Source organism: Gallus gallus, chromosome Z (genome assembly GCF_016699485.2).
Source record: "Gallus gallus isolate bGalGal1 chromosome Z, bGalGal1.mat.broiler.GRCg7b, whole genome shotgun sequence".
NCBI classification, from domain to species: Eukaryota; Metazoa; Chordata; class Aves; order Galliformes; family Phasianidae; genus Gallus; species Gallus gallus.
The window spans coordinates 32,905,593-32,927,049 of record NC_052572.1 but is presented as its reverse complement, the minus strand read 5'-3'; the positions used below and the strand labels follow the sequence as shown (position 1 = coordinate 32,927,049).

General features: G+C 36.8%; 1 protein-coding gene across 13 annotated transcripts in view; it reads left to right on the top strand.

Moving 5' to 3' along the window:
• BNC2 (basonuclin 2) overlaps positions 1-21,457 on the top strand; it is a 372,426-nt gene that overhangs the window by 210,630 nt on the left and 140,339 nt on the right. For all 13 annotated transcript variants that reach the window (XM_040656244.2, XM_040656247.2, XM_040656245.2 and 10 more), the window contains one exon: positions 14,243-14,345. In XM_040656244.2, coding sequence (XP_040512178.1) covers positions 14,243-14,345 — 103 coding nt within the window. The remainder of the gene's footprint in view (positions 1-14,242; positions 14,346-21,457) is intronic.

The following is a 21,457-nucleotide window of genomic DNA, read 5'->3' as shown; positions in this document are numbered from 1 at the left end:
CCTTCCAACCCAAACAGTCTATGATTCTATGATTCTATGGTTTGGAATGCTTATGTTAGGTGAAGCCTTTATAACCAGTTGTCTCACATGTAGTCATTATACACTCATTTAGTACAACTGAGTTTAGTATCTTTCATTAAAAATTGTTAAAAATAGACATTGTTCATTTTGGCATGTGACAATGCAGTAGCATTTCAGGTTAATTGAAGTTTCTGTTTTATCCTTCTGTGAATAATTCCTGGTAACTGAAGGGAAGTGGTAACTCAATGAGAGGAAAGCAATCATGTAACTGTATATTCTTTGCAAATATATTGTTTCTGTCATTTAGAAGTGTGACTGAATCTGTTGCGTTGTACTCAAGGAGCCTTAGCCTCCTATTTGTTTTCTGTTGTTTGTCCCCACAGTGGATCTGAAGTCTAGATTTTCAGCAAACGTAGCATACATGTTGGGAAATCCAAATGCAGCTTTTGAGGGCATGTCTTCTCTGCCCACCCTGAGACAGACAGAAAGCACTGTGACAAGGCTGTTACCTTAATTATGATGCACAGTGGTGAAGGTAATTTCAAAGGATGAGTTTGTTACCTCCCCTGTGCTTTCAGTAGGGACTTGCTGACTAAGCACGTACTGATTGCATCAGCCAGAGCCCGAAGTGATACAGCATTTATCTTCCGTGGAAATGAGTTTTGTTACAGTGAGGAATGTTTACACTTGTAGACCTGCTGGCATACATTTCTCACTCTCTTCCCTTCTAGCATTTTGTAGATTTCATTTTCTCATAGGAATGGGTAAAATACTTACGATGCATACACGTCCTAATGCATTAACTTTTCTTTGTAACCCTAGAACGGCACCCTTCCTCCATCTGATGTTCAGATTGTACCAACCCCATAACTCCTAAAGAGAAGGAGTAAGGAAAAGCTTTCTTTTACTAAAAAAAAGACAAAAACAAAAACAAAACAAACAAACAAAAAAAAACCTGATTTCATGGTCATTAACAACTCACTTTTCTGTTTTGTTTTGACGAATAATTTTGCTGCTAAAAACTACTATCTCTGTAGAACAAGATTACTTCTGTGAGAGGCCTAGAGCCTAGCAATGAGGAAAATTAAGTCTTCTGAGGTTATAAGAACGTCTCCATGCAATGCGTGCTTCAGGAAAGACTTTCCCTATCACTGTGTTTGCTTTTTTTGTTAGGTCATTGATTCACCACTGGTGATGGCAGAGTCATTGACACTGATTTATATATATATATATATTTCCTCAGAATATCAGCTTTCTGAATGAAGTGTGCGGTCTAGTGATTTTAGCTGTAGCTGTTTCAAGCTTTGAATATGCACTTCGACCCTGCATATAGCAGGGGGTTGAAACTAGATGATCACTGTGGTCCTTTTCAACCCAGGCCATTCTATGATTCTATGATTCTGTGATTCACATCTTACCAACATAATATTTAGGAGATGCTTAAAAGAGACAGGCAGCTTGTTTTTCTAAGAAGTTAGGTGTTACAAACTAGTGAATATGCTGCATTTAGTTCAAATAGATGCTAGATAAACGTAAATTGCTCTGACAAATCAGTTTTAAAAACAATTTTTAGATATATGTCTTCCCTCTACTCCTGACTATTTTGATGATGTGTACACCAGTAGAACTGTTAGAATACAGAAATTTTAGAAACTGAAATTCTGATATACTTTCTTGCATTGCACCTAGAGGACAGAATTTTTTTATTACATGTTGAATTGTGTGACATGATTATTGTCTATTATTAAGGGCAAAAGTATAGATGTGTGTTTACGTGAACAGTGACAATATAAGTATTTACAGAAACAAATGATACGGTATAGGCATACAAGTAAATCAAAAAATAAAAGCAAAAAATCCCTCAAAAGGTATAGACTGTAAAAGACCAGAAAAATATGTATATTTTTGCAGGCTTTTGTGGCTTGTTCTATTTTTTTTTTTTTTTTTTAGAAAAATAGCTGTGTCTTGTCACTTTTATAGTATAGATAAATATTGTCCCTATGTATGACACTGGCAGTAGATCTTACTTTGATTTCACTCCTCTTCAGTTTAAATTAAACCTGTCTTTGTGTATACTTCAAACATGTTCTGCCAGACACAGCATGTCCTATCTTAGCTGAGTTGGACATTGTATGTTGTAAATCTGTGTGGTTGAAATACTGCTTTTAAATATGTGTTATAATGATTTAATGAGACATAAATTTGAAGATCAAAACTATTTGAATTTGAAAGTTGTGCAGAGGAAGAGGTTTGGGAGAACAAAAATATTTTTTTGAGCTCTTACACAATATTATAGTATGGAAACTCCAGCTTTGCACCAGTAGGGGCAGGTTTATCCTGTAAATTGGGGAAAAATAAAGAAAAAAATTAAAAGAATGAAAAGATAAAGCTTGTGCTTTGCTTTATGAGGGCAAATAAATATATGTTTATTATATCGTATTAAATATATTTGTATTCCAGAGTATAGCTAAAGGACAACTTCCCATGAAATAATGCATTCCTTTAGAATTGCTGTAGATTTTCATAATTTTTTTTTAAAGCATTCCTATTGTAACCTACATCAAAAGGGCAGCTATGGTTCTTGTGTCTGACTATACATATGCATTATAAAAAAGTGAGTCTACTGTAATTACCAGTTTGCAGAGCGAATTCCTGCAGGGTTTGTACTCTCCCCATTAGTAAAAGAGATAAGTTGAAATGTATTAAAATTTCACTGTACAACTGGGAGTTTTTGTTCACAGTAAATGTGGTAATGTTTCTTCATTGCTTGACTGTTTGTGTTTAAATTTAGGCAGTGTGCCCAACAGGGACAAAATTATAGGATAAAGCTATGTATAAAAGAAAATCCTTCTGAGAAAACCTATAACGTTCTTTTTCTTTCCTTTTTTTTTTTTTCCCCTTCCCTTCGTTTCGTTTTTTCTCCCCCTCTCTCTTTTAATAAGCAGTTATACATGTAATCACACTCCATTCTGGCCAAGGAAAAACATTTTACCTATTTCACACTTACTGGAATTCTTCTCTGTCATACATAGCAGCCTTTTGTGCAAAAAATTCCATGGGTTTGGTTTTGGGAAATGTGGAAGAGAAACAAATTTTAAAAGATATATAGGAGAGATGCAGTTTTGAGGATTTCTAATGAACAGTAATATCTAATGAAATAAAAATACTCACCTGTTAATGACACATTTTCAGGGGGAGAGCGGCGTTAAAGGGTTGTGTCTGTTTGTTCTCATTTGCTTACAGAATCAGTTCCTGGTTAACAGAGAACTGTCCAGTGAAAGACACTGCAGGACCGAGTCTGTGATTAATTTAAATAAGAAGTTACTGTTTTACATTTTAATTTCAGAGTGCAGAGTTTGGTCCGGATGAGATTGAAAAGATAGTTTTGTTTTTGGAAAAAGTTCAGGCTTTTCTAATACGTTTTAAAACATCACGCTTATTTTCTGAAAGATGAAATCTTTCCTTGTAGCTTTTTCGTAACTTCTATAGCAATCATCTTTACTGGCTGAAATCAGCTCAGTGACGTCTAAAGCTGTGTACAGTTTTGGCAAAATTAGAAACCCGTCGTTTAGAATCCTGAAAACAGGTACATCAACAGTGGTAAATCCTAAAAGGGGAAGTTATTTTGGAGGAGCAGATTAGGCAGTAAGTAATGTGGTTTTGGTATTTCTTAAGGAAAATATCTCTCTGAATATGTGGACAGAGAGAAATAGCTATTCCAGGAGTCGAGCCGAGCTCCATTTTGCTTTGTTAAAATCAGATTTTGCTTATTCTTTTGTTTTATAGAAAGAAAAAGCGGGGGAAAAAAAACCAAAAAAAAACCTAAAACTGCTGATTTTGCCAACATCATTTTGTGCTGTCATTTGTGTTTTTCTTACAAGTTGTTTAGTTACCTGCTAGAGATGGTACTTCAGTATATTTACATATTTTCACTTTTCTTTTTTACTCAACAGACTGTACTGTTTGAGACTGAACAAAACTCATCTTGATAACATGAGCTGCTTATCTAGTGATGAGCTTTAAGACTTTAGAAGATCTCATCATCTTCTGGTTAATTTACATAGCAACTATTTGAAGAATAGAAATCTATTAAATAGCTTTATGCAACTTTTTAACCATTTACAATCTATCTTTCAAAGACTTCTGACCCAGTTGTCCGTGTAATGTGACTGAAGTCTGTCAGTTATTTCCTTCCACATGTGCCACATCAACAGACTCACTGTCCTTTTTAGGAAACAAAGAAATTTTTCCTTTTCTGGAATGCTTTCTTTAGGTTTAAATTTTACATCATGATTTTCAAATATTTTTGTCTTACACTCCTCCTTCATTCATCTACATCTATTGTGAGGAAATGGAATTCACTTGTGAATAGCAGGGTTGATATAGTTTGGGAATCTAAGCTCTACTTCTGTATCTCAGGTACTACATTGTCTTACCTAGTTGCAGCAGCAGCTACATAAGCAGCAGCAGCAGAGATCAATCAATGAATCGATTGATCTGTCTATCTATCTGTTATTCATTCATTCATTCGTTCATCCATTCATTTTCCTCTCAGAAGTGTCAGTACGGTAGAAAGAAAGAAAAAAAAAAAAAAAACTAGTTATGGTTTTACTAGCCGTGGCTAAATAATGCTTGTTGCAGAATGTTTTTCTGTTTCCACATAAAAGCAATTTTGTGTTCAGAGGTGATATAGAAACGGTAAACTACTCACTTGCTCAGATCAGCAGTAGTTTGGAGAATGATTGCTCTGAGTGATCAGGAGAGTAAAGTGCAAGGAGCTTGCTCTAAGGGAAGAACCCAGTAGTTGTGCTTTCTTGAGCTGAGCATTTGAGTGGAGCTAGCAACGTTGATGTCTCTAAAAGTGTCAGTAGCAGAGGAAGTTCCATGAGGCTTTTCACAGGTCTGTCCATCCATCCACCCATTCAGCACTGCCTGCTGCCTTTACAAAGTTTGTGGCTGAATGCTAATGACTGACAGTGTTGATTTCATACCATAATGAGGACTGATCTGAAAGCAGTGCCTGCTATTTTATTATGTTGGCCCACAACATCAGAGACAGAAATGGCTGTAGAGACTGACTTTCCTACCAGTATATACCATGTTGTTGCCATGTGAGAGGTGGCAGCAGAGGAGCAGTCTGACTAAATGGCATCTGACATACATATGAATCAATGGTGTAGAATTGAATTCCGCTATGCAGAAAAGGAATGCATCAGTTGACATTCATTGTCACTTGCTGAACGTTTATAGAGACCAAGCAGTGTCAGTGAGGTGGTGGGTGGGGAATTTTAGCAGTGGTGACAGCAGCAATGGGTCACCTCCACTGATGCAGATTTATGTGGGTGTGGCGTGCAGGCTCTTGTTCATGCCTGGCAAAAAAAAAAAAAAAAAAAAAAAAAAAAAAAAAAAAAGCATGGCTAACGGTGATGGATATGTTGAAAAACAGATTTTTGTAGCTGAGGATTTGGCCTGTCAAATAGTTTTTTGTGCTTTTAGTATCTGTTGTAGTTTCCATGGAAATAAATAGGAGGCATTATTTTTGGAGTGACCTATGTAAATCTGGTTCTCATCTGTAAGAACAAATGTCTGCATTTGCTAACATTCCCTCAGGCACAAGGAAACTCATTCTTAAATCAACCGTGTATTTTTCTTCAAATTTAAAGCAAATTTTCGTGAAATTTTAAGAAGCACTTGTCAATCTTAATTTTTTTCAGTTCATATAATTTTTCCTTTGATGTGAAATGGATATTACATTCTCCGGAGACATAGGGTCATATTGTACTTGCAGTCTTTGTAGAATATCCTGTTGGCAGTACTGCGAGCTGAGTGTATGTATAGAATTAGGAAAAATGTGGCCTACAGAAACTTTCTGAAAAATGACAGGGCTATTATGAGTTATGTTTGTTTTGTCTTGAAATGTCTACAGAGCATTCCATGGCACGAGTTTCCACTTTTGACAGTACCTGAAGAAGAATCTGAGTGACTCTCTTACGCAACATTACAAATGCCATATTTTATTTTATTCTATTTTATTCTATCTTATTTTATTTTTCTCTATTTATTTCATAGGTTTTCTCCCGAAGAGTTGAAAATGTTTTTCTAAAATGCTTAAGTGTCAGATTCTAGATAGATTCAAAGCTGTATTATCCTGTTAACATCTTTCCATCTTGTTAGCATCCTTCCCTTCATGTTGTATTAGTAGCTGCTTTCATGAATGCCACAGAGAAATATAACAATATTAGTACCTTTCAAATTGTATTAGTGAAAATAAATACAAGTAAGAAACAATACTAATATACTGTGATGTAAAACTGCTAATAAAATGCTGCAATGCAGTGAGCAGCTTGGAAGCTATTTACATATCTCTGGATATGGGAGAAATGAGAAGCTCCATTGCGTTGCATGGATGCTTAAGACTGTTCAAATGCAAAGTATATCCCCACTTTCTTCTTCTTGTTTTGAGCAATACACTATTCTAGTACAATTACTCGTGTTAAAAAATGATCATTCATCAATGAAGGTTATTTTATATCAGGCCTACAAGCTAATTATTTTGTTTATGGTTATTCCTTTACAAAGTGTAAAACTGTCTAAAATTATGTATTTTAAAAAATATATTGTTAATTTTTTTTATGCCAACTGATGAGATTGTGTGCTTCATGCTTCAGACTTAAATTCTATCCTCATGCTACGTGTGTTGTGAGAACTGTTTGCTAATTTTGCCTCTGAAAATTGTATCTAATGTCATTACCCAGCTCTTACAGACTGGGCGGTTTGAAATTAAATAGTCAAGGGACGCAGTGCTTCTGTGGAAGAGTCAGACGCAGGATCAGAGGATATTCTTGCTTTTTCTGTCCAGTGTTCTGGCTGCAAAATTTTCCATGTAAAAACTGTAGGTCACTTGTAAAATAGAGTTATTGTATGAAAATTATGCATTGGAGACATAAGGTCTTTCAACATAGACAGAAATACTTCTGCAGGTATAATCAGTAGAAAGTATGGCAGGCATTTCCACCCTAATTTTCCTTCTCTCTTTGCTTCAAACAAAGTGAGAATATATTTTGAAAATTAACTTAGGAGATCTGTACTAATTTCTGTCTACTTTTCTAATTATATAGGAGGTGTTGGGTTTTTTTTTTTGTTTTTTTTTTTTCCCTTTTATGTGAGTTTTCTTGGGAAGGAATTTTCTCTGTTGACATGAACTTGAGACTTTAATACACTGTGATTTTTCCAGACTCCACACCAGCACAGGTTCACCAGCTGAACATTTTGAAGCACAGACAAGCCACAGACAACCATAAGCAGGGGTCATACTGAAGCCTTCTTCTTGTTCTTGAAAAATAGAATTTTCTTCCTTTTCTTTTTTATGCTCACAGGTTTAAATGATAAGTGAAATTTACCCAAGTGATTGCCTCATAAGATTGTAGGTGCGATTATCTACCAACAATGAGTTACGAATGTATCTGGTGAGCAACGACACATGCAGTAGATTTTTAGCCTTGTAAAATGTGTGAGCATTTCAAGAAGGACACAAATTTGTGGTCTCAAATATAAGAGGCAGGCCTAACATCCTGCTCCAAGTGGAACCCCTTCATATTTTTTATTGCCCGTGTCAAACTTTGGTAATCTTTTCACTTAGGCATTGTGTCTGTCTTGCCTATGATGCCAGGCTTATTGTAGGTGGGTCGACTTGTGCATTTCCTAGATGTCAGTATGTAAATGGTCTTCCTTTTGGTGCTAGTTTGAAGCAAGCCCTGTTGTACTGCTAATTTGCCAGCTATTTAAAATCAGGTTAAAACCTGAGTAACCCAGGTCTGTTCAACCTGGGGAAAAGAAGACTGAGAGAGGATCTGATAAATGTTTATAAATATCTAAAGGCAGATGGATGAGGCCAGGCTCTTCTTGGTGGTGCATAGAGATAGGATAAAGGGTAATGGGCTAAAACTTGTATGTAGGAAGTTCTGTACAAACATGCAGGAGAACTTCATTACAATAAGGGTGACGGAGCATTGGAACAGGCTGCCCAGAGAGGTTGTGGAGTCTCCTTCTGTGGAGATATTCAAGACCCGTCAGGACACCTACCTGTACAAGCCATAGTAGGGTTCCTGCTTTAGCAGGGTGTTGGACTTGATGATCTCTTGAGGTCCATTCTGAACCCTTCAATTCTGTGATTCTGTGATCTTTGTGTCTCTCATCAACTTCTTGTTTGCGTAACTATTTTCATGTGCTGTGATGCCTCAAGATCAACTGCTATGTGTCTTTAAATTATTTGCCCATTGATAAACGTATTTCAGTAAAATATTAGTTCAAAATTGGAGAGTATTTATAAGATAGAATTGGAATTAAACAGGATGTAGAAAGGAAAGGTTGCGTTTAGCACATTGAGAGGTTTTTTTTTCTTAAAGTGGAGAGAGAAGCTGCAAGAATTGCGCTTTGCTTACTGAATACTTACCCTACACCAAATCTAAATTATAAATATATTGTGTGTATGTTTATGTTTAAAAACCCTGGCATTCTTATTAACTAATACATTCGTGCACACACACTCACGCAGAGTCTCACTAATTTTAATGAAACAATAAAGAACTGCACTTTCACATCAGTTTATGGGGTTGTTCTCATTACGAGGATTTCACAAACATGGAACCAAATCAGCTCTTATGTTTGGTCCAATGAATTTGTGTATGTGGACACCATAAGATAAATCCATGGTAGGTGCTTTAAGCAGGCAGATGGAACTTCCATGCAAACAAAGTGAGTAGAGTGAATACTGTCAGGCATTCAGGTGCACAGTATTCCTTTGTGTCATAGATTGATGTGAGACACTTCTTAAATACTTTCTGTACCTGAGAAAGATAAGGCAAGGACATTAAGGTGAAGGGTCTGTTATGCTGCTCACCTCATAGAAGAATGTAAATGAGACTTCATTAAGATACTATTTAGCCCCTCAGTATTGTAGGAACCTTGTCACAAATGGAAAAATTGTTGTTAGAACAGCTATTAAAAATCTGGGTAAAGTAAGCTGCAAAAGTAAGTCTTTCCAGAATAATGCATTGTTTTAAAATTTCTCCATCATTTATGATAACTTATATGATTCTTCCTCTGTAGTTCTTAGGTATTCTTCATGTGTGCTTCTTCTTCTCCCATACTGGTGATCCCTTACACAAAAACTTACTACTTCCTACCTCTTGGAAGCTCTGCAGAACAGACAGACAGATTGATTTTTCCATTAGAGCTATAGGCTGCTCCTATTAATATGTGAATAATATTTACTTGCTATATAATTAAATTGCCCAAACTATGCTAAATGAATATCCTTGGTCTGGGGGAAACCCACAGAAGTCAGGAATAACATCTCTCAATATTACCCACAGTAACTTACAGAGATATATAACAGGCCACATTCTTTAGTAGGAGGCAATGTTCCCTTCTTTCTGCATTGCATTCTACATGAAGAAGATCTGAAAGTGAGTAGCAGGATATCTGTGAGTGTCTCAGTGTCAGTTATAAAGCCATTGATTTATTTTAGTACGTGCGTATTTTGTTCTTAAACTGTAATAGTGTTGCTTTAAGATTTAAGGAAGCAGTAGTGTAAATTATTCAAAACAATTCTACTGCAATCCAATCCATTTCCTTCCCTGCTAATATAAAATGCCCTCAAAGGACACTGTATTTTTGGTATAAATGCAATAAATGTTGTGATAGGAACTCCACGGAAGGGATGTATAAAAATATCTCAGAACTCCTATTATCTGCAGATCATTGGTGCGGTGGAACTTAGTGGCACCTTTCAAGCAGCTGTAGGAAATCGTGCTTTTACAGCACGCTTAAGGGCTTTAACATGTAAGCTGTCATCTGAGTGCACGGTTACCTATCCCCCTGCACGTAGGGAGCCGGTATGCGTTGTTTTTCTATGCGAGGTCTTTGGTTTCTTTTCTTCTCCCTCTGTTTTCTGTCTGTCTTTCTTGGAGGAGTTTCTGAGGAAAACCTTAGACAGGAAAAAATTCTCTCCCTAACACACAGTGTAGTGCACATAGTGCCCCATTACGTAAACTTCTTTAGCAATACATTGTGAAGGTAGGATTACACTGGGTGGCTTCTGGAAAGCCTGGCAGCATTCTTTCAGAAGCACTTTTCTAGCTAAAATTTTGCTTTGCTACACCCTTGCATATTTGTACCCACTTCCTAACAGGGTCAAACAATGGCTACAATGTCTAGCCACTGCTAACCAGCTCCAGGATCTTTTTACAGCCCTCCCCACCCTACCCCTGTCAAATTAAGGAGTAACAGATGTCCAACCGCAGTTAACGTTGATCCGTGCTGCTACCTACCAGCACACCGACTACTGCACTCCTATCCTCTTTCCACTTCAAAATCCTGCCACTGCAGACTGGAGGGGCAGCATTAAAGTTTTAAATTTTAGGTAAACCTGTGCTACCTTAATCTTCCTCAGCTCTTCTGGGTCATTCCTGAGCCTGTCACGGTGTCATTGCTACACGTATGCAAGTTAAATGCTGTTGGGAAAAAAAGAAAAGTAGAAAGATATTGTTAATAATTCAGATATACATCCTTGCAAGGCTCAGTGCTTAAGCTGATTGCTTTTGTGAAGATCTTTAAGGACCAAGTGTTCTGTCACTTCAGTGAGTGTTAATGCTCTGTGCGTCTGTAAGAGCATGTGCTTCTGCTGGCGTTTTACATCTCTTCACTGAGTTACGCCAGTTTCATGTTGAAAGCAGTAGTGATCCTGGGTAGTGATCTGGATTAACTGAGTAAAGTGGAAAATTGAATTTTTTGGAATAAGGACTACATTCTGCCTGAGACTTTCGGTAGCCTCCATCACTTAGGTTCCGTTTACTCTGACAGCAGCACTTTGAAGACGTTGCGTCTCATTACTGTTTAGGGAATGTAGTTAAAAGTCTTATGGAGTGTTTTGTCTAAGACATGTAGGCAACGGGGTGTTTCCAGACCCAAATCAGCATACTTCAATCTGTGAGATCATCTTCATCACTGACCGGCATGCATGGGATTCTCTGTGATGGGATGGGAAACTACTGAGGCCAGTTTACAACCTGACATCAACATCTATTTTGCTTGAAATAGATGAAAGAAAGAGAGAAAGAGAGAAAGAGAGAAAGAGAGAAAGAAAGCAGCCAAAAATTCAGCCAGGCTGAATTTTGGGCCACATACTTATCTTCAGAGTTTCTCCTGATAATCCTTATTACTTTACAAAAATAGATAGCCCTTCTTGAAGACTTTTCCTACTTAGTTTCTTGAAGAATAAACATTTTCATGTTTCTTCAAAGTTTGCATGAATTTGAGTGTTTGTATAAAAGATAGAAAGCTTACTACCATATTAACACCCTTCAACACTTCATGCCATCAGGATAGTCTTTAACTCAGGGTAAAGAAATATGAAACTTCTAAACTTTTTTTTTTCTCCATCTCTTAATTTAGAATGGCTAAAAGGATCATTTTTGAATGTGTGTAATAAAGCTCACTCTTAGGCTGAAACACTGTATTTCAGGCTCAAGCTGAATCCAGTCTTTACAGGCAACCTGTTAACCTCTAGGTAAGAAATAGGTAGAGTTCTAATGGGAATGCTGATGAGCCTTAATAAAGCCACTCTACTGAATGACATGATTTCATCTATATATGTATACATATGCTATGAGTGTATTTCTCCCACTGTACATACAAGTGACTTACTCATAAGACAGTATCACATCAAGTGTAGTAAATACAAACCACGTTGATGCAGAGATTAAAAAGGTGTTGAATATGAAAAAATCCTTTATTGTAAAATAAGAATCCTATTTTGTAAGCCCTTCATTCTTTTTGCAGTACAATTAATTACTGAGTTCATTAATTAATGAACATATTAGAGAAAGAACACCATTACTGACCAGTGGAGACCTGATATATTACTGAGTCAATAAACTATTGAACATGAAACAGGACCTTCCAGGAGAATTTTTTCCGCATAACCCACAAACACATATATTATTCTTGCAAGATCAGCACTTCTTTGGTACCCTTATATTTCACATTACTAATTCTTTTAATCACGCATACATACAGTGTTTTATAACCTAGCTAATGAGTAATTGGACAGGTGACATTGGGACTGAGACCCTGAAGTGTCAGGCATAATAGAGCAGGATATTTTCATCCCCTGCAAGGTTTTTGAGAGTAAAAGGCAATAAAAGAACATATAGGATATGTAAAATCACAGTTCTATCAGAAATTTAACAGAGAAAGACACACTTAAGTGGATGAGTGAACTATAAATGGTTTTAAATGACTGTATGATGCAGATAAATAAGTAAAGAGACAAGACATATAAAACAACTTCGAACTTTGTTTATAGCAACAGGGAGTTTATCTTGGGCAAGTTAATGTTGAATGTAATTTTCTTGAAGTCAGTATAGTTAAGGTAATGCTTTTTTGGTATGGACAGAATGGATATAGGGGCTGTTAATTGTTTTAAAGAGATGAGCATTCATAATGCTTCAATACCACTGTGGCCATAGGATCCGAGCATCCTTCCCCCACCTTAGCCCCCAAGTAAACATTGATTGCATCTAAATCTATAAGGTATCTTTTCCTGGCAGCTCTAGTAGTTACTGTAGATCATTAATATGTGAATGATCAGAATAAGCCTCTGTCTCAGAAATCTCCATGCAAATTACATCTAAATGCATGCTGTAGATTTATTAGTAGCAGTTTGAAGGGCACAGGTCATCATTTACACTATTAAAACATGTAAGTCTGTTGCACGTCAAAAACTTCTATTCCATGTGTATTTGCTGTAGGCATAGCTAGCCTCTCAAGTAAATCTGTGTAGTTTTTGAAATCATTTTGAAAAGGAAGGGGAAACCTTAATAAGGTATATTATTTAAGCACATCTCTTCACGGGACTGGAACTTTGGCATCACTGCTTTGAAGGAATTCCATCTTTTGAAACAGAGGGAAATGTACATATTTTTAGTGCCACAGTATAAGAATGACATAAAGCCATTAGAGAACATCCAAAGGAGGACTACAAAGATGGTGAAGGGTCTGGGGGGGAAGATGTATGGGAAACAGCTGAGGCTCCTTGGTGTGTTCAGCCCAGAGCAGAGGAGACTGAGGGGAGGCTTCATGGTGGCTACAGCCCCTCACAAGGGGAGCAGAGGGGCAGCGCTGAGCTCTGCTCTCTAGTGACAGCAACAGAACCTGATGGAACAGCATGGAGCTGTGTTGAGGGAGGGTCAGGTTGGGAGTTAGTTAGGAAAAGGTTCTTCATCAGAGGATGATCAGGCAGTGAAATAGGTTCCTCGGGACACTGTCATGGCACCAAGCTGCCAGAGTTCATGGAGCATTTGGACAGTGTTCTCAGACATAGGATTTGATTTTTGGGTGGTCCTGCGTCAAGCCTAGAGTTGGACTAGATGATCCCTGTCTGTCCTTTCCACCTGAGGATATGCTGTTCTGTGATTCTCTGACACATTTGACACATACAGAGTGTTAAGAGATGAAGGGTTAGCCTTAGGTATAGGAAAAACCTAAAATTTCTAAAGGAAAATTATAATACATACAACAGTCTGTTGCTATTATTGAATCATCATTTTACCCTATTTTAGGAACACATCAAAGGTATAAATAAATGTATAAATCACATAAACTCTTTATGATGTAGCAGAGTTGCTCCCTACGGGATCCCCAACATGGAAACAATTTTTGGATACTATAATGGGGAGGGAACAGAGAGATATGGTCTTCTTTTTTATATGTTTTTATTTCCTTGCTTTACATTTGGTTTTAATTAAGCTGAAATGCTGCTATGGGAAATCATCACTATTAACATTTTCCTTCAAACAATTGATTCCAAATCAGGAAGTTTGTGGAACACCTACAGAACCCCCATCGTTGCATTTTTTTTTTTTGTTGTTTTGTTTCATTTTGTTTGTTTGTTTTTTCTAGAGTAAAGATCCTTTCTTTAAAAGCAATTTACTCGTCTTCATGGGAAAAAAAGAATAAGTTGTTATTGAATAAGTGTTTTGTTTGTCCTTGCTAAGGGATACTGATAAATGTTTTGTAAAGAAAACTAATCCCTCCTTAAAAGAATGAGCGATGCTTGGAGTGCTAGAAGGCTGATTGTTAATGTCCTTCTAGCTCTCACAATAAGTTTGTACAAGAGGGGAGGGAGACATTAATATGTGTTTTCTGTTTCTTTTTCCAGGCCATCCGCTGTACACTGGTAAATTGCACATGTGAATGTTTTCAGCCAGGGAAGATTAACCTGAGAACCTGTGATCAGTGTAAACATGGCTGGGTGGCACATGGTAAGAAATGTCTGTTCTGGACTGGTCTTCTCTATTCTGTTCTCTATTCTCTATTCTCTATTCTATTCTATCCTGGCCTATGTAAATGCTGAGTGCAGGAGTGATACAGACAGCAGTGGTATCTATTTTTCTGTAAAAGCATGTGAGTGTGCTCTGGGTTTCTGCAAGTGTGAAACTTTTTTTCACATCGATTTCTAGGATGGAAATATGTTAGATTGGAAATATTATAGGTTACTCTGGCAACAGGTACCACTGGAGTTGGTAGCTACTTTGAGCTTGTGTACAGCTCAAAAGTGTATTCTGACTTCCAGGAAGTTATATGGTTGAAGCAGATCTTAGCAGAAAGGCAAAGGGTTTATAGTTTGGTTGCACAACAGAGTTTATATTGAAAATTAGCATCAGCCAATAAGTTGTTGAGCCCAGTGGAAATTCAAATGTACCAATGTCAACCTTTCAGAGCTTGAATATCAGTAAAATCAGTGTATCCATTTTGGCTCAATGAAATACTTGATTGGTGTGTTGAACCTCTCTTCTCTATATTTGAGTAGATGACAAAAGAATGAAGAGATTCAAATCCCCAGATCCTAAAAGGCAATAAAACACACTCCGTAGGTCTTAGTTTTTATTTACACTCCACTATTTTGTGTATTTGTTTTGTTGTTTTCTTGGCAGTCTGAATTAAGAAATGTGCAAAAGAAAAAGACAGAGCCAGACACAATGAGGAGAAAAGTGAGGAGAACACATAACATGGTTTAATTGAAAAGCAAAACAAAACAAAACAAAGCAACAAAATAACAGATAAGTTTAAAAAAGAGAAAGAAGAGATGGCACAGAAAGATTAAACAAATTGGCAGAAGAAATTAGAGATTTTTTCTTGTTGTCCAGGCTATAGGCATCTAAGCTAGCACAATCTTTATTCTCCTCTTCTACCAAACATTTAGTGGGTTACACTTAATAAATTTTATTTTCTTTTTGTAAAACCTGGATTGGAAGGTTAGTATGCCTCACATGCACTTGATCTCTGCTTATTTAGTACATGATTTTGAGTACTTTGCCTGAACTTTCTAAATTAGCACAAGTGTGAATGCTCAGCAAATTCAACAGCAACAAATGCCGGAGAAGTTTTTTTAAAGATTCATGCACCTGGAAAACAAATCAGGAATGTGGGTACAAAGCAGTCCTATGTCACTTTGTTGTTGTATGTACAGCCTGCCTAACGATGGCCTAACACCACTATGGTAGTTGGTTGCAGATTTGCTATGTACTAAATTCTTCAGGGACACTGCCTGTTTTCACTCTATTACTGGAAAGAAATCTTTAGTCACAGTATAACCAGGCTCACATTTATTGGAAGTACCTCTAAACCTCACAAAATTCTGGAACTCAGGCATGCTTCAGCTTTTGTGCAGAATCAGCAGCTGAGGCTTTGCTGATCCATGGATAGGGAAGGCTCACCTAGGTATTTTCCAGCATATCCTCCTGTTGAGTAACAATGGGGTCTGGCACTTGGATTCTCGCACATAAGTATCCCACTTTTTATTTTTAACCAGTACATCTCAGAAGATGATGATCAATTTTTTCTAATAAGTACCTCTCTATTAAGTTGTTTAATTAAAAATTAGAGTGTACTGCAGTAATCTGAGATAACCACAGGGCTCTGCTTTACAAGCCCAGGATGTCAGAAGGTGAATGTAACAATCAGGGATGCACCACCTTTTCCCATAACTGAGTACTTAACATTCCTAATAGAAGACTTAATACAGTTATATATTATTGCAAAGTGCTTGTTTTACTACAGCATTGCGCAAAGAATGCTCTGCTATATTTTTTCTTTATGCTTTGTGTACAGTCATCTAGTGTATTTACACCTTGTGGTAGAGCAAGACTTGTCACATGTATGTTTCATACATACACTTCTCAAATCACAGGCATTTAAATTACTTTCTGGAGACTGTGATGTATCCACTTCAGTTTTTGATCTTAACTGTTTTCCGGAATGCTGAGTACAACATTCAGTAATCTGAACAATTCAGTGCACTGTATATCCTGGGTTTTAAAACGACTGAATCAGGCTGCTGCTCAGAAGTGATTTTCTTTAAACCATTAACACTGCGCTTTCAGAAGGTGTTCCTTGAATGCAAATAGAATTTCCTACTACTTTAATTAAAGGGTTTCCTTCTGATTTTTATTAATGAATTTCAACTCAGATCCTTGACACATGATGTAGTGCTTCTCTGAATGTAATTATCAAAGAATAGGTGTTTCCAACAGGAAGTACTGTGCTTATTCAGTTCTGATAACCTAGAATCATAATTACCCAAACAGATCAAAAATAGCTTAGAACTGCAATCTTCTCATGCTCTACTTGACACATCTGTGCAGAATTAATGCATATTAATAACTGCCATTTAAAATGTTGAAATTCTTGGAGTGAGCAGGAAAGGGCATAAAGCCCCCGCAGTATTATTGCACCCAGCAGCTGCTGGCCTGTGTTATTTTTATATATATTTTCTCCTGTTTCTGTTGTCTTTCTTATGTTTTTCTTCACTCACCCGAGATGAGCTGCACACTTCTTGAAAGGAAAGGTTCCCTGCAAGTTCAGTTTTTTCTGTTTGCAGGTGTCAGAGTGGGATGTCAGTATACGAACAGATTCATCAGAGGAGTTCTTTTGTGGCAAGATAAATGATTCTGTTGGCAGTAGTTCAGCTTATAAAGTTTTGACCACGCACCCTTCTGCTATAGTGTTAATCCTACTGCCAGTGTCTTTAAGGCTAACACCAAAAACTGCAGAGTATCACAGCATTCTCAAGAACTGCTGTGAATAATTGGGAATAGGTTATTTCTAGTGTGAATCTCTGGATGTTTTAAGGGATTCAGATAAATAAATTGTTCTATTTTTTTTTTTCCAGCTGAAGTCTTGCTTTCATATGGTCAGCTTGAATGGAGATTAATTTTCCAAAAGGAAAGCTGAATGGTTTAAATTGGATAAACCATTTTCTAGACCTCAAGCAGGCAAACAGATGATTTTATGCTTATTTTCCTTCAATTTTTTAAGTGGTTAATATGCTTGGTATAGTCCACATGGTGAAAAATAAAATCTTATTAGAATGTTAATAGTAATTCTATTTTCATACAATTGATTTTAGCACAAGCAATTGCTATTTTGTGACCTTTAAATAGTGTAGGAATAAGATGACTAAAAAAATAATAGGCAACGCTTTCTTGATTGTTCGAATAGTTTTTGTCTCCCAATATTTTTGTTGTTTTACAAGTAGTATGCTATTCTGTATGAATGTAGTAAAGGCACTTCACTAGTTTTTGCACAAAAAAAAGCCTACTTACTTAAATTATATTGGAAACAATGAAAAAAAACAAATCTTGCCACCCACTTTCCATACTAAATGTATCTTCGCCTACTAGAAAAGAAAATAAGCAAATCTGCAGTATAAAGATGTTGACATCATTAGCTTTCTGTTTTGTTTTGTGTGTCATTGATGTCAGAATAGCAATGATTGCACTACTAACAGAAACACTCTTATTATACCTGGTACAGCTGATCAAAAGACCCAATGCAGTATCAATAGGAAACTGTCTACTCTTTGTAACCATTTTGCTCCATTAAAGGGTGTTGAGATGGAATGCATCATAGTGCACTAAAACTATTATGACATCTGTTCTAGTTCTTTTAGTTTCTGTATCACAGGCTTTGCAGAGATTTCAAAAATACAGAATATAATAATTTAACTAAACCTGTCTGAAATCAGTGTCATACTGTTTGAAAGAGAGTCAGAAAATGTGAAATTCTAGTTCTCTGTCCTACCCTCAGATTAATCACTGACAAAACTCACTCAGACATCAGCAGAATAATTTTCAATGTCTTTATTGCCGTATGCATTCTCAGACTACCTGAATTTCACAACATCCTGTCTACTTCGGGCAGTGAAGTATCCTGTGAACATTTTTGTTGTCTTCCTTCTTCTTACTTCTCTCAGAGCAATCTGGTTCTTAATTCTCTCTTGATCTTTGCTGTCTTTTCCTCTGTACCATGCCTATCAGCCCATAGTACCTCGGTGAGGTGTACCTCACGGTATAAACTACATATGCCCCCATCTCCAGCCAGAGACTTCCCCAGGCCTTTTTCTGAGTAACTTCAAGATCGAGTTCCTTTATGTTTCAATAAATGTGCATTGACTAGTCGATTTCAGTGCACAGGCAAATCCATTAGCCTTTTCCATCTTAAAATCTTACACATTCTGGTGAATGCTCATGGTCAAGGTCTCAACAACTTTCATCTTGTGAAAGAACTTTCCAGCTACCAGCTGGAAATATATATATTGCATATATGCATGTGTAGCAGTATAATGCATGTGCTAACTTGCTGTAAATTAGACTAACAGCCAAAACAATGGTCTCCAACAGAAAATGGAGACTGTGCTGTTGTAAGCCCAAATGTATGATGTGACCGTGACTGCTTCTTTCTTAATGGCAGAGTCTTGAATTCTACATACTTATTTGTAAAGTTGTCAGGTAATGGAAAGTTGAAGTGAAAGAAAAGGAAAGGAAGGCAGAAGCAGGTAAATAAAGAAAAGAGAAAGAGAAATCCTGTGGAAATGTTAGAAATTGCATCTCTTACTCAGAGTAAGGCTAGAACTGGGAAAGCAGTTTAGATTTAAAATGTGCGCTACATGGGAGTGAGAGAGAAAGGAAGAGGAGAACTGTGTTGAAATAAAAACCAGCAGGGTTCCTGTTGTTGTCACTGTCCAAAGTTGTTAAGTGAAAGAAATCCAGGTTTGCAAAGTCAGAGGTCACTTCTAACAAAACAAAACAAAAAAGCAAAACCAGAACATGTCATGCATCTTACGGTGTCTAAAACCTGGCAGAAGGGCCATGTTACTCTTTTCTTAAAAACTGGAGAAAGAATAGACAATCAACACCAAAAAAACTAAATATAATCCTACTATTATTATGTAATGGTTAAAATAGATGGGTTATTTTTGTATTGTTCCATATAATATTTTAGAAAGAGTCACAGCCTTAGCTGTGACCAAGCATACTTTTTGCCTTGTTTTCAGCTTAGTTAATTCTATAAAATGCTTTAATATGGCCTGAGAACATAGAGTTTCAATTTTGGAGGGAGTCACATTGACATTTTTGGCAAGGAAATTAATCTCAATTCATTGATAAGATAGGCTAGCTCTTCATGGCTTTATAAGCGAATTTTAGGTCTTGTCTGGCTTTTCTTGTACTTTACTGAGAAAATCATTTTGACCCATCTGTATTAACTTCCTCTTGACCCTGAAGAGTGAGATGTGTATTTCATTACTCAGTTTCTTCCAGGAACCTTACCTAATTCATTACTGGTAAACAATTTCTCTGAGTCCCTCCTGCAGCACGTGCCTTCCCTTTTCCTTCCTTTCAGCAGCAATTCCCAAAGTGGGCAGTGAGGCTCAGAGAAGATGCCCTCTATTATCTTGGGGACAGTGGGACCCACAAATCTGGTTTTAAAATCTGCTACATTGGTAAGAATGATGTAGTGTAGAGTTTTCCTTGGGTTACACTGAGATGACTCTTAATGCAAGTCAAGCTTAGATAAAAACAAAAGAATATACACAGGCATTAGAGCATCAGAGAAAAAATGCATTATTTCAACATGCTTACATATCTTTATTGTCAATGGCTTATTCCTTGTGCAAATTCAGCATCCTCAGGTGCTGAGAAGGGCTTTCCTTGGGCAAAAACCACAGTCCCTAAAACACATATGTAGACATACATCTCCTTGGATTTCTTTCAGAAACCATTCAGATTAAAATCTTTTCTCTTCTTCCCTGCCACCCCCAGGAAATCTTGATTCTTTAATCAGTCAGGAAGAGGTTAGATCTTCCTCCCATTAATCTTCTAGCATATGGTCCTGGGTTTGAAAATGCTAATATCCCCTGGACAAAGTCAGGTGACGCCAGACAGACATTAGGCAATCAACTATGGACTGCCTGAGAGCTTGGTAGGCCCTAAGCAGAATCAACCCATTCTGAAGCACAGTGTTCTTTCTTGCTAGATTGTACCATATTCACATCCAAAGTGAAGTCCTTTCTCATTGTGAACATTTTATTTTATGGAAATCTGTTAAGTCACTAGTGATATTTGTAGTCTTTTGGAACTGGGATGGAAGCCATCAGATGTGCATTGGGAACTCTTATTTTCAACCAACACTGCAACAGTCAGATTGCTTGGTGCTGGTAACAGGTTTGAAGGTAACTTTTCTCAGCCCCATTTTGGAATACCACTACGCTGTGTTTCATGTCTGCATGTCTACACACAATACATATATACCTGTAGAAATACATATATACCTGTAGAAAGACTTCTTATACAAAGGCTGAAATCTATAGCTGGGAATCCCAACCATATGTCTGGAGGACATCCTGCCGTCTTGCTCTGCATACCTGTGCTTGCCACCTTGCTGCTGGTATACTTTACAGAAAAGTGACTATTAAAAAAAAAAAACAACACTCTGTAATAGTTAAAAAAGAATTGTCAGTATTTCTGCTTTTGTTCTCTCTTTTGTGGGGGATAATTTTTATTTCATGCGTATGCTAAGTAATTCAGATAGACACAAAGTTTTGGGCAAGAATAACTTCCTTCCAGAAGAGAACGGTGTTTTGAGAATGAAATCAGAAATCTGATCATTACAGATATAAATTTTCTCTGCCCTTTCCAATTCTGTTTATGGTAACATAAACTGAGAACATAATCTTTATTATCTAAGTCTTCTTTATCTATCTCCACTGTTGACTTATTTTTTGCAACTCTGCTTCACTTGCTTCCCAGCACCTCAATTTTCCTGTCTCTGAAGTACCTACAAGGCCACTCTTATAGCCATAATCTACCTAGACTAGCTTTAAAATGTCCAAAGAACTTTAGACTGAGGGTGTCACAGAAGAGCAAGATACTATCATTCAGTGCCTGTGATTATCTGAAGTGACTTTACAGAGAAGGCTTCATCTCTTTTTTTGAACCAAATAGCATGAGATGAAATGCTAGGAAATGTCTTAGATATCTCATCCTCTCTTCCTAAGGAGAGAATCCGTTAAGTAAAAAAATAGACTTGTTATATG